Source organism: Lynx canadensis, chromosome F2 (genome assembly GCF_007474595.2).
Source record: "Lynx canadensis isolate LIC74 chromosome F2, mLynCan4.pri.v2, whole genome shotgun sequence".
NCBI lineage: Eukaryota > Metazoa > Chordata > Mammalia > Carnivora > Felidae > Lynx > Lynx canadensis.
In genome coordinates this window covers 7836097-7850217 of record NC_044320.2, presented here as the reverse complement: position 1 = coordinate 7850217, position 14121 = coordinate 7836097, and the positions used below count along the sequence as shown (strand labels likewise).

The 14121-nt window shown below is 57.5% G+C and overlaps 1 protein-coding gene across 1 annotated transcript in view; it reads right to left on the bottom strand.

The window, feature by feature from the left end:
• Positions 1-3514: 3514 nt before the first annotated feature.
• ZFAT (zinc finger and AT-hook domain containing) overlaps positions 3515-14121 on the bottom strand; it is a 191667-nt gene continuing 181060 nt past the window's right edge. The window contains 1 exon segment of the mRNA XM_030303806.1: positions 3515-4468. Within this exon segment, the coding sequence (XP_030159666.1) occupies positions 4229-4468 (240 nt within the window). The 3' untranslated portion in view covers positions 3515-4228.

Below are 14121 nucleotides of genomic sequence, written 5' to 3'. Positions count from 1 at the left end.
ACTCAAGTCCCACAGCACTTTCTGCCCTCAAATGTCACCCAAGGTGGGTTCCTTACTGAGCCTCTGTTTTCTCAGCTGTAAAAGGGACAGAAGAGTTGGCCGAGGGTACTTTGGTTATCAGCGCGGATCTTGCTGGGGCTCCAATTCTGGCTCTGCTACTTCTGTGTGACCTTCAGCCAGTTTCTTAACCGCTCTGTGCTAATATTCCCCATCAGTAAAACTCTAACGATAGCACCATTCTCGCCTTGCTGTGAGAATTCGTAACATCCACAAGGCTGGCACAGAGCGAGCACTCAAGCGTCGGCAGTTCAATCTTACGAAGACACAGGTGGATGGAGAGACCGAATACAGCGACGGAGGGCAGAGGACCTAGTGCGGTACCTGGCACACAGTAGGTCCCTGTCACACACAGTAAAACAGGAAGGCAGGAGCCCAGTCTCCCAAGCACAAGTTGTCACTTCTCTTGGCCCAAAATACAGTGTGGGTCAAGAAGTATCCAAGGAAACAGCCAAGGGGGAATAATCAGAACTAAGGAACCCATCACTTGGGCATACCACTCAGACGCACCCCACGCTCAGCACTAGCTCCCTAGGAAAGGCCTCTAGAGATCCGGCCACCTGCCCTGCCCCACCAAGCAGCCACAGTGGGGTGTCACCCACTGTCTGCCTTGGCATGATTCGGTGGGGGGTGGGAGGGAAGCAAAAATAAACCGTCTGCTGCCCAACATCTGCAATGAGCAAAGCCTCCCCAGGAACAGCCCTGCAAGGGGAGAGCCAAAGGCTGGATGATTTCGGGACCGCGGTCAAGGGAAACGGTCTGTGGGTACAAAATACGGTGTGGATGCACTAAACAGCAAAACTCTTCCCTTCCTTCTCCCCACCCATCCTTTTCTCTCCCCACCCCCTTCCTTCCAGGCCTAGCAAGGTCCTAACCTCACTCAGGGGTCCCTGCCTCCGTCCTCTGGAGTCATCTCAACCAGCCAGATGCCACAGGCTCCCAAAGTTCCAGCTGCACCACAGCGTGGCACAGGTGGGACACAGAGCAGGGCTCGGCTGGGCCAGTCCACACCGGCTCCGGGTCTCCATTACTTCCCATCTCCCGGGTGAGCCTCCACCCTGCCTGGCCCCGGGCTCGGTGGAGGTGACAGCCATGTCTTCCACGGCCCCCCTCCGGGCTCTGCTTCTGCAGATGCTTCTCTTCCACCCTCTGACCCAGGGCTAAGTCCTTGAGGCCTGGGGCGCGTCACTGCTGAGCTGTGTTCCCAGCTCACAGCCCAGTGCCCGGCCACTGGAGGTAGCTGATTGGCCTGTGCGGACTCAGCGTGTGACTCAACGCATGCCAGGCACCGTGACAGGCCCAGGAGAGGGGAGACAGTGGACACCAGGCTTCTGCAACTGGACTACACGTGAACCTCCGCTCCACTCATAGGCGGGGACATGAGGCGACCCTGTCCAGCTGCTATGGGATTCTCCTAGGAACCCACCGTGAACAACGGGAAAAAAGTATTTGCCGTGTTCCTACTACGCGCAGTTACGGCAACGCGATCACGGTAAATCCTTGAAACAAACCAGGCAAATGGGGCGAATGATTTATCCCGTTTTACGGGTGATGACACGATACTCTTAAAGGTTAACCAACATCACAACAAATCCTCACTGTGGAAATCGGACTCAAACCAAGGCCTGTCTCCCTGCCCAGGCACAAGGCCCTCATGACACTAAGCCGCTTGTCCGTTGAATCTGTATTTAGCGGTGCCCAAGGGCTCCAGACGACCCAGCAGGCACCCAGGGCACTCACGCCGAACACCAGCCAGGACAGGTATCTCTTCATGGGGAGTTTGCAAATTAGAACAAGATTTTTTCACGATGATGCAAAGAAGGCCCATGCTGGACGTGCATCTCAGAAAGAGTCAGATCCAACTTTCGAGGGGACCAGCATGCAGGACTGGCCCCGCCCTGAAGTCGCCCAGACTCTAGCTCTGTGGACAGCTGTGCGGGCGGTTGAGTGCCCCTAAATGGCTGGGCACCTGTTCCTCAGCATCCCATGTCCCCATCAGTTCTGGTCCAAGGAAGGGCAGGTTCCCCCCTGTGGCCTCACTCGGAGCACTGAGCACATTCAGTGAGTCTTTTCCTGTTGTGTGTTCACGTCCCATCTCTCCCACTAGACGGTAGAGTCTGGGGGGCGCGGAGGTCTGGTCCCCCGTGCCTAGCGATACAAATCGTAACCGATACGTGCAGAGTATGGGCCAGCTACTCTGTGAGTGTCTCCCAGGGCTTTGCCCACTCAATCCTCTCAGCCATCTTAGCAGTTAGCAATTATCCTGAGACCCATTCCACAGAGGAGTGAACTAAAACTCAGAAACGTGTCAAGGTCACTCAAGTAGGAAGGGATGGAGCTGGGCTTGAGCCCGGGAACTCTGCCTCCAACCTGGATATGCTCCAGCATCGCAACATAGCCCACCCTGGTGTCCAGACATCACCCTTTCGGGAGGAGCGCTCTGCCCTCCACACCCTGGGGCTACGCACAGCTGCCACGTCCCCGTGGTTCACTGAATAAGATCAATATCCATCCTGTCTCATCATCCCTGGTTCTTCTAGGTTCTGGCTTCTGGTTGATCTTTCTGCTTTTCTCCTTAGAGCCACCCATCAGCCAGATGGACTGCCCAAGGGTCACTGGCCCTCCCCCATGCTGTCCCGTCCCGGGCAGGACTCAGTGCTACTTTTCTACCATTATCCTCCCATCTAGCTTGCAAGGCTCTGATCACAGGCCGCCTCCATTGGGAACTTTCCCCAACTCATCCCGACCGGGGAGTGTCCTTCCTTCCCTGAACTCCCTTCCTTGCTTAGGGCAAGAGGCCACCTGCCTCCTGGTCTTAGAGCAGCAGCTTTACACCTCCTTCAAGAGGCGCCTTGGGGCCTTGCCGGGGTGGGATGACCCACGGAGGGCCAAGTGCGCGGGGCGGTGAACTCCACCGTCTTCAACCAGAGCAACTACCGCTTTGTGTCGGTGCATCCGTTTATATACGCCGAAGATTTCATTTGAAGGGTTCTCAGAGAAAACACATGTTGGCCTCCGTGAACTGAAGGGTGGGTGATGATGTCGAGAGACCCAGGACGGGGCAGGCCGCCGGAGGACTCACCCCGATGCCCCTACCATGCTGTGCACAGGGCAGAGGCTCAAGAAGGGATTTATCACGGCTCCCGGCCTGCACCTCCAAGAGCAGCGTGCCATGACGCCTTCGGTCCGTTGGTCGCCCCTCCTGAGCATAAGGTGGAAAGGAGGGGTGGGCAGCGTCTCAGAGGCAGCAAACCAAGGGCCAGGCCCCGGGAAATAAAAGGCAAGACCGTTCACCTCCAGCCGTGGCCCCAAAGCAAATGTAAAAATGTTTTAGAAGGGGGGGGGCACCCTCATCTATGAGCTGAGGACTCTGGACCTCGGATGGGGTGGTTCCGGGTGGGGCCCAAACCTAAGACTCTGATTCACAAGAGGGGGAGACACAGACCACCCACGCTAATGGAGACACTGGAGTGCTCAGGCCGAGAATGTTTTTATTCTACCCACCACATCTCATAGAACGGGAGGTGAATAGTAAAAAGTGCATTTTTTTTTTTTTTTTAAAAAGCAGGATTCTAAGACGTAAGCTAAGACCCCGCCTGTCGCGGGAACAAGAGGTCCTCAACCGTGGTTTCCGCAAGCGGTAACAAGTGCCCTCGACACTTGGGGACGTGGGGGAGTGGGACCTTGTGGATAAAGCGAGGATCCCCTCCCCTCTTTTCCCCGGGAGGGGATTCCAAACCAGAAGGTCACTTTCTCCGTGCCGGCTGGCTCCCTCCCATCATTCAGGCCACAGAGCGGTCCCAGAGGAAGGCTGGGCACCTGCACGGGGTCAGGGAGTTGGGGGTGTGATTCAGGGCAGACGCTGACGGGCACCGGGTCCCTGCATGAATCCCGAAGCAAAGGGGCGATGCGGCGTGGGCTGTGTGGGAAGTCGATGCCTAGTCTTTCCGGAAGCAGAGGACGCAGAGGAAGGGGTGTGTGTGTTTGTGCTGGGAACGGGGGGTCCTGTATTGCTGGTGATGCCGGTCGCCTTGCCCCCCCAAAGGGGGACGAGGGGAGCCCCATCTGGCCGCCTGGGCGGGGACCGTGGAGGAGAGAGCCACCAAGGGTGCCGTCCCGCGGAGAGCCTGGCGGGCCCGCCCCGTGGCGTCCAGCCGCCGCCGCGCGTCCCCTAGAGCTCCTGGGCCTGCGGCCCCACCGCCTGCTCCTCCACGGGCTGCACGGCCTCCTGCACGTAGACGATGAACTCCGAGGCCTCCCCGCCCTGAGTGTAGACGGTCACCGTCTCGATGCCCTCCACGTCGTCAGAGGACACCACGAGGTGGTGCTCCTCAGCCAGCTCCACGGAGGCCTGCTGGAGGGTCTCCTGGATCATGACCGTGTGGTTGGAGCTGGGCTCCTCGTCCGTGACCTGTGTGAGGGCAAGAGAAAGGTCACACGGGTCCTGCTTCCGGGTCGAGCCGCGACAACAGAATCACAACTACTGCTGACGGAGCGTCTGGTAGCTTCCGGGAGCTCGTCCCCACTGCACACAGGGCCCTGCGCTTGCTCCCGTCCCTGCTTTATGGACCAAGAGAGGGAGGCTCCACGCCGCAGAGCGACACGGCCAGAGGCCCCAGCAGCGGCAGGTGGCGGAGCCCGAGCTGACACCCAAAGTCCAGGCTCTTCTCTTGACGCCAAGCTGCCTCCCAGGGGCGCGGGGGTGGCCAAGGGTGTGCGGGTTGGAGGGCAGCGCACAGATTATGCACTGCAACCGTGTCGAGGGTTGGGTGGGCGGCTCCTGGAAATTCAAAGCTGGGCCATTTGGAGCTGAGAAAGGGGCCTAGGTTTATCCCGGGTTTTCTGGCTTTCCACACACTGTGGGAGCCCAGCCCCCTGTACTGCAGATCAGTCTCGCACTGGGAAAAAGGAGATGTTCCTGCAAGACTGATTCCCCCCAGATGCAGTCCACCAACACCAATGCCTTAGCTATCCGGGGGAGGTGGCCGGCGGAGGTAGCCCCCGCGCCCCGGGGCTGGGCAGGAGAGTCTGTGGGGACATCTGTCGGTGGAGGGCACCTGAATTGTACAGCCAGGCCACTGTCCGGAGCTCCAAGCAGGCGGGTTCCAGACAGAGCCAATTCCGGTAGTGCTGATGCCCAGCGTCCCTGACCCTGCGGGCTCTGGCCTGCTTTAAATAACAGCCGTCTTTGATCTCGGGAAGAAAAGTCATCAAAAGAACACGGGGAAGGTTTAGGAGGAGCTGGGAGCCTGAGGCCGCAAAAATAACGGAAGGGTTGGAAGAGAAGGAGGGTATGGGATTGTTCTCTAAGGGGATCAGAGTTCTCAGACGTGTGCAGGGACGTGAGACAGGAGCATCCTTTCCAGGGCAAGGGCTGGGGTCCGAACGGCAAGGCCAAAGGAGTCCCTTGGTCAACACGGCCCTTTGTCCTGCGCTAAGCAGGGCTTGAACGGCTGCTCGCCACGATTAGCTGTGAGGCCACACACCTACCCTATAACCCTCAGTTTTCTCATCTGTGAACGGGGGACTAATGCCCACTTCAGGGGGCTGGAGGAAAGATAAAGGACATTCTACACACGAAGTGGGTGTTTAACCACACCACGGCCCTTCCGGCACCCGCAGTATTCGTCGGACATGACTTTCGTAAACACCCGCTGCCTGAAAGGTACTGCGACCTGTCCGTCACTTGTGACTTCCTCCCCTCCTCCAAACCTCTGTCCTCTTCTCACACCCCGCCAGACCACGCTGCGCTCCGTGCGGGCAGGGGCTGCGGAGTCCAGGTACAGCTCTCCCCCAGGGCCAAGCTGGATGACTGGCACACACGAGTACGTATTTGCTGAGTGATGCCCCACCAGGTACCAGAGGCCGTGACAGGCACGGTGGAAAACCACAGCCCAGCGGGGCAGACGCAGGGGCCGAGGGGCCGGCAGAGCCTGGGGGGTGGGAGGGGCCGGTGGCCAGGGAACATCTCTGGAGGAGAAGCAGGGAGGGATGCCAGGCAGGGCGGGTAGAAGGAGCAGTGACTCCAGGGACTGACGGGAAAGGCGGGTGCAGTCAGGTGGCCTCTGGAAGCTCCTAGTCATGGCACCTGACTCCTCTCCCAGCTGGTGTCTAGAGAAGCCACCTTCTCCCTGCCCGTCCGTCTGCAACAACCACGACTCCATGCTCCCCTGGGACTGACCCAAGTGGCTTCCAGGGGTCCCCCTCCGGCCCTGTGACAGTACTGTACCCTGTGAGCAGGTAGCGCTGTGTCAACAGGGAGATTATGTTGCACTTAGAGGAACGGGAAGGCCTTTCTGGGGAGGGCACCACACGAAGCTACGATCAGGAGGAACTGCTAATGTGGACTAGAAAAATTCACCAGAAGCAGAGACCTATCCTGAGTGGAAACTCTTAACACATTTAGCCTGATTTGTTTTTCTAGAGTGAATCACGACCTTTTCTTTTTTTTTTTTCTTTTAGTGTTTGCTTCCATTTCATTTAAATGGGAAAATGTACTGTGCACCCAGACTTTAGAAGCAAATATTGATTTATTTCACACTGAAAGAGAGTGCCTGGCAGAAGGCTGGGGAAAGGAGGGGAACAACAAATGCTTTTTTTCCCCTTAACTGTCAGGAAATTCTACACAAAGGAAGAGGTGCAGGGGCGGGGTGATCCGTGCTGAGGGCCTGGGACCTTCCACGTGCCAAGTAAGCCTGCTGCACCTCAGGTAAACGGATGATGCGATAAAAATGTTGAGATCAACCAGCACACGAGCTCTGAGACACACACACTCCTGGGCACGGGAGACGCCAGGCAGTCACAACAGCGAGTTTCCACTGGCTAAAAACGCCTGTCCCTGTGAACGACGCGGACACCACGACGGCCCCGTACTGACGAGGGCCGCAACCAGGGCCGTGGACACGGGGAACCCTGCCCCCCGCGTAGGCCGCAGCCTCCCGTGTCCATGATAGTGGGGTTCTCCGGAGCCAGCCCAGGAGGAGGGGGAGGTCCCGAGATGACCCAGACACGGCCTCTGCCCACAGACGTGGGGAGGAAGACAGGCAGAGACCAAGTGAGGCCGCCGTGCTTGGAATAACGGTAAACCAAGTGCTTATCACCGTCGCGTGGGGGCCCGGGGGCTGCGTCGTGGAGGGTGGTGCTGTCCGGGGTGGCGGCAAAAGGCTTCGCAGACAGAGAGGGGCTAGTGAGCATCTCCCAACCAGCACACCCACCAGGCAGAGTTCTGTCTTCACCTTTCCAGAAGGCTCTGCGCCATCTCACATTGCTGAGCTGACCTCAGCTTTACTCACTGGGACACCCTCTTTGCTGCTTCCACAGCCTCACCTGGGCTCTGTTCTGAGCCCTCTCGCACACTCCAGGCTCCCCGTCCTCGGCCTCTGCTCTGGACCCCTCTCTGCATCGAGGCTCTGCTCCCGGCTGAGCCAGAGGCGCCGGGCCCCACCCTGAGCTGCAGGCCACGGGGCCATCTGCTCGTGGGAGGCCCTCCGGGGGCATCTGTCCAACGTGCCAAAGTCACAGGACGGAGAGAGCACTGGGAAGGAGCGGCAGCGAGGTTCACGGTCGGGTCCGGAAGGGCTTCCCTCAGCCGAGGGACTAAGACTTCGTTTTACAAAGGAAGGCACGAACGGTTTTCCAAGAAGGGCCAGCATCACCCCATCTATGAAACCCCACCAATCAAAACTTGCCTAACGTGAGAGGTCAAGACTCCCAGAGTGTTACACTTGTCTCACTGTCCCTTTACATGTATACGTGCATTTGTTTGTATCGTCTTCTCGAAGGATGAAGTCTGTCCAAAGACAACCCTTTTTCCTTTCTGTTTCTGTTTTGTTTCTTCAGTTTTCAGCTCCAGGGTTTTGTGCGACACAATCACCATTCACTCCATCCACTGCTAATGGTGAGAGCACACAGTACACCTTCCCAACGCGGGCTTTCGGGCTTAATTCACCAGGGAGAGAGATGGCGACGAAGGTAAATGTGACTTTTGCAGGAGTCCTGCAAAGAGCGTCCTTCTGGGGGGGGCACAGGCGTAAGAGGGTCCGCGTGCCACTGCTCCATCACCTTACCAAGTCCTGAAACCTAACTCACGACGGCCACGGTTCCCGAAGCCTGCCTGGGCCTGTTGCAGGGCAGTGTTAATGTTTTCAGGAGCCTTTGTGAGCCAGGGGCCCTGCCAGCCCAGCTGTCGTTGGCCTACAGCTGATCCGGGAACGGAACACAGCGGAGGGAGCCCCTCTCCGCCCTCCACGCCCCACGTTTCATGTTCGTGCAAACCATGGACCTTCCGCGTCCCGTGGGGCCCGGCGTCCAGCTGGCCGGCCCTGGACGCACAGTGCCTCGTGCTGGGGCCCTTCTGAATGAAATCTTCAGTAGCCCAGTGACTCACCGGGGGTCAAACAGCTGGAAGGTACCAAGAGCTGGACTTCGGTCTGGGTGACCCCCCGGCCAGAGACCCTCCTCGGCTGGTGTGGTGTGACAGCGACTAATGGGATTCCGTGTCACCGATCAATCGGGTTACATGATTACCTTCCACAACCCAAAGGCCTTACAGCTGCCCGCAGAGCCCTCAACCATTTCCTCCATTCAGAATCATCTCTCGTAGCTTCAACTATTAGCACAGGCTTAAAATTGTTCCCCACGGTAGACATAATATGGCTTCACAATGTCATTATCCCCTGAGATGGGTTTCCCCAATTCTGTATCTAACATATCTTCCAGCTAAATTATTAGCAGCAGAGATAGCTTAATAGAAAACCTTAACCCACGGGACTGTACAAATTACTCACTAAGTCAGGCTCCGAGTTCTGCAGCTCTAGGATCTACACCAGCTGGCTGGCTGCTGGGCTCTACTCCTGCCAAGGACGCTCTTCCCGCCAAGGCCCAGCGCTCCTGTGGCCGCCAGCCCCCTCATCCGCTCAAGGGCAAGCACTGATGGGGATGGGGCAGGCCAGCAGCCCAGCTGCCCCACTGTCTCGCTTTCTCCCTACCCCCCCTGCCTGCCCTACATGCTCCCCTTGCTCCTGGTCCCCCGTCCGCTTTTCTCTGTAAAAACCGTTACGGGCAGGTTGTCCGTTCTCATTCCCAACGTTCGAGAAGCGGCCCCAGCTGGGGGAGCCCTCAAGGAAGAGGGGTTCCCTGCGCTCACACGCGCCATATGGAGCCTGTGCAGAGCCCTCACCCGGCTCTGTATCACAGCCCGTCCTGCACAGATCCCCCCGATGTGCCCGCAGCTTCTGGAGAGCAGGGACAGGCTCCTGCGTCCCAGCCCGGCGCCACGGTCTGAGCGGACACACGGGGGGCGTCGGTGCCACCTACAGAACTATCCGGGGGTAGAACCTGGAAGCCATCGCAGAGAGAACAGCTTGGAGCTGCCACCACACCCCAGGCCAGGCCACTGCTGGCCCTGGTGTCTGTCTGACGGGAGCCCTCCCAGACCACAGGGAGGCTCAGAGGCAAACTGTCCACACAGGGATCCCCTTTGGCTCCGAAAGTCCTGAAGGTCCACCCCCTTATTTTACGGGAGAGGGGCAGGCTCAGAGAGAAAGGAAGCTGCCCAGGTCTTCTGACTCTTGGTCTGAAAACTCTCCAGCCTGCACGAGGCGGCCTCACGCCAGCCACGACGCGGGGGTGGTTCCTGGGAGAACACGGTCGGCCCGTCTAGCCCGGGGCCCGGGCCACGGGTGAACACCGCAGACACGTAACAGAGTGAGGACACACATGAAAACAGCTCTGCGGCTCCCGGATTCGGCTGCCTCTCACCGCCAAGGGCGATCCCAGCAGTCTGTGCAGGGGCGGGGGGAGGGGCACGCGCGGATGCCGCGGGAAGGATTTTGCTTCTGCAGTAGCGGCCGGTCATCACAACACCTTCGAGGATTCAGTGCCCAGCTCCAGAGGAGCGTGGGGCTCAAGGGAGGCGGAGAGCTCTCTCTCAGGGCTCTGCCCCCGTGCTCTGCCCCCTCCCACACCCACGCGCTTGGACGCCAGGCCAGGAGATACTTCGGTCCGGGCCACACAGCGGCCCCCCGGGCTGCCACGCCTTTGACGGGCAGACAGATGATTGGGGCTCCTCACCCACGGCACGGGACCGCCCCTCTTCCTGGTTCTCCCGCTGGCCTCCCACATCCAACCCTGGCATCATCCATTTTCACAGCTCCATTTCCGCTTTGAAAAGAACATACCGACGGGCTCCTCTGTCAGAGTGTCCCCATGCCTCAGACATAGATGCTCCCAAGAACGCCCCTGGGGGACAGTGACGGCAAGGACACCTTGTCCTCAGGAATCCCTGACACTGGCCAGGAGAAGTACGTGGAGGCGGCTGTCTTGCCAGACGGGAAGGCGTCCGGGAAAGCGGTGTCCCGTGGGGAAGCCTGCCCCGGAACAGCACGTCACCTCTGTGCACAGCCTTCCGTGCCCTGGAACACGTGCCCAGCACACGCCGTCCTGTGCCATGCACCGCACCGACCACAACGCCCCCGGGACACCAGAACAGCCCAGAGACTTTCAAGGACATCATATGACAAACAAAGGCCAATGAAGGGAAGAAAGAGCTGTGTCTCACGGCTGAATCCCACAGAAGCAGCAGTGAGAAAAAAGGGAAAGCTGTTACTAGCTGGGTATTTAAACACACCATTTCTAAACACGGCTGGCGGATTATAATACAAAACACGCGTGCATCACGCCTCCCACCCAGAGCTTTCAGAACAGCGTGGATAACTTCCTGGTGCCCGAGTCGGCCATGAGCTCGTGCGGAGGGGCTCCAGTCCACAAAACCCCTCAGAAGCTCAATCAGACCTCTGCAATTTCAGTCCTGGCAGGCACCGGAATTTCCAGGCAACAGTCGGGCTCCGTCGAAACCTAGCGCCTTATTTAAACTTGGCTCCAAGCTCAGAAATAAACGATGAGTAACCAAAGGTAGGTTTAAAACCTCTGTTGGCCCTAGAATGAAAAGAGGCCAGAACCATACCTGTCGGGATGGCATTGCTTTAGTGTCTATTCGCTTCATAACCCTTTGGAATGAAAATCGCACTAAAGCACCTCCATCAGGACGCGGCCCACATGCCATTGCTGTCCCACAAGCCTACTGCCCCCGGCGGGTGTGGGGAAAATACTAAACACCTTCACGTGGGAGATTCTGGTCTGAATGTCTCCATGACAGGGATCTTCCTTCACGTTTTCAGGAGGAAGAAAGCCCTCGGTCACCTCTGCCGCTGCAGGGAGATGGCTTCAGGCCTCCTTCACACCTCCATCCACGTCCCCATATGCTGAACCAAGTTCCTATTTATTACACTGCGTCTCCGGGGGCACAGCCCTTGAAAGGGAGACCCCCAGGGCTGCAAGCCAGGAAATGAACGGGGGAGCCCTACCCACTCTCCTCCTGTTGGTGCCGCGGTCATTCTCAGGACCAGCCGAGAGCCGGCCTCACCACCGGCCCACGGTGGTGCAGGGGAGGCAGACAGGACTCAGACACCACCGGGAGGGCAGAGCCACCGTCCAGAGCATCGACTCACAGAATGGAATGATCGCCCGTGACGGGCAGGCGGAATGAGGCCAGGCACGGAAGACACGAAGAACCTAGAACAACAGCTGGACTGCCACAAGGAGGCAAACTGGAGGTGTGTCGTAAGTGTGTGTGTGTGTGTGTGTGTGTGTGTGTGCGTGCGTGTGTGTACGTGAGCATGTGGACATTGGTATGCATACATCTGTGCATGCATGTACAAGCACATGTGTATGTATGAGTGTGGGCATGTGTGTGTGTGTGTGCGTGGATGTGTGTGCACGTGCACACGAGCATGGCCACACAGAGGTGCCTAAACTCACACTGCACCACTTCTCTCTGTCCTTCCTCACCTTCCTTTTCATACCTCCTCAGTCTGCATCTTCCGACACCACCTGCTTCCTTGTACCACCGTCCCTTCGTCCCGTGACCTAGCGGGCAGCCCCTCCACCCCACCCCCCCGCCAGTTTACAGAGTGTTCCCACACTCCTGACCTCATGCTATTGAGATCCCACAGCCAGTAACAGGGGATTCTGGAAGGCGAAGCCAGGTGAGACCCTCCAAGGCCTACAGTCCTTCTAACTGCCTCTGTCTACTACTGGGTGGCTTGTAGCCTTGCGGATGAAGCCCAGCCCTCCAGTGGGAGGGACAAGGATCTTCCCGCCCCAGTCCCTGCCTCCCCCATGCTCGGCTCTGCACCCTGACCACACACGTGTTCTCTCTGCCCCTGAACTCCTGTCCTTGCTGCTCTGCTTGCCTGCACACCCACCCCACCTCCTTTCCTTTGAGAATCGGGTCTATGCCCTGTCATCCCGGGAGCCCCCCACGCCCTGAGCTAGCATGCCCAGCACTGACCCCCATCACGCCTGGCAGACAGTAAATAGTGAGTCCCTCCTTCTTGGATGAATCACTGAGAAAAATGAATGCAGAGGAGAACTCTTAAGAAATGTGCTACCCTTGCTCAGAACCCACCAAAGACAGCAGAGCTGAGACCGTGCAGGTGCCACAGTCAGATGGTGCCAGTCATGGGGAGGAGTCACCTGCGACCGCAGCAGAGGCCCCTTAGAAGCCTGTGTCTCCAAATGCATGAGGTCACCAAGGGCGCTCACCGTAGCCCCTGTGCTTTAGGCCACATCGCGTGGCATTAAAGGAGACCTTTCAGTACAGAGCCAGGGCTGGTACCCGCGGGTTTGCGCTCTGTTTAGGGGAAGGAGGCAGGCGGGGCACTCATCCTGGACCCCTGGGGGCAGGGCAGGAGGTTTCCTGAAGGACAGGGCCCTGGTTCTGAACACTGTGGGATACCCAGACTGCGAACACCTTTCCAGGGTCCCTTCTGCCGCAGGAATTCGCAGATTTCACGGCAAGGTAAGAGAGGGCTGCAGATAGAGATCCAAATACAAGCAAACAACAGGAATTATCCCAATACAACCAAACAACAAGAGTGATAACACCGCAGTCTGTTCTTGTAGGTGAAACAGTCCCCTGTGTATGTTTAAGCTCTGAGGAAGGAGCCTCATTTTTCGCAGTAACTAGGGTTTCACCCACTGCTGAACGTATAACCGAGCGAGAGCTTACAGGTGGGGCTGGCAGACCCATGTCCCAAGGTTAGCAAGCGAGCACGTTTGCCGTCGATTAGGTGTGGTGCTGTAAATGTCAGAAACAAAGGGAGGATGGTAAATACCATACCAAATTTATAGAGGAAAGAAGAGGTATAAATGAATGTGGTTTGTTAAAAAAGCATCGTAAATTTCCAACTCTAGAAATACGTATGTATATACAGGACCGAAATAAGGATATTATGAGCAAGAAACTTGTAGAAACATCAAAAGATATTCACAGGCAGGGAGAAGCCATTCCGTGTATCAATGAAGATTTAAAGCCTTTCAAAAAGGACAAAACGCCCAGCAAGTGAGCAAGGCCGTGACTCATCCTTCCTGGGGAGACTGCATAATGCCTCCCCTCCGCCCTACTTTTCTCTTGGTTGTAAATAGACAGTAGATACTCTTTCTTTTCTGAAAATATTGATCCTATAAACAGTCCAAAGCCCAGGTTATAAAGACTGCTCACTACAGGCGGTCGCTGCCATCCCCAATCAAATCCCGGTGCTTGGGGGTGCTGTGGGGTCTGGCCGGTCAACACGGCAGCGTGGTTCCTAGGGCCTGGGGAGCCCTCCTGCATGGAGCAGACTTGTCCACAGGGTCCCGAGGGCCGGTCTGCGCAGAAGGGAGGGGCCGACTCCCTTCGCTGTGAGAGATGTCTGGAAACAGAAAGATGCCCCCCTACTGGCCCTGCGTCCATCACAGAACAAGGGTAAGAAGGTTTGCGTGTGGGCCAAATTCACTCAGCCGGTGGAGGGGGGGGTTAGAGACAGATGCTCGGGCAGCAAAAAGGGCTAAGACATCTGATGTGTCCCGAATTTCTCAAGAGTCCAAGAGCAGTTCAGTGTGGTCTCAACAATCAACTGAGGAAAAAAGAATCCTTGTCTTGGAAACTGTGGTAAAATGGGGTGGACAGAGTGGTCTCTCTACGCACATGTGAGGAGTGATGACGGGGCTGGTGCAGGGCAGGTG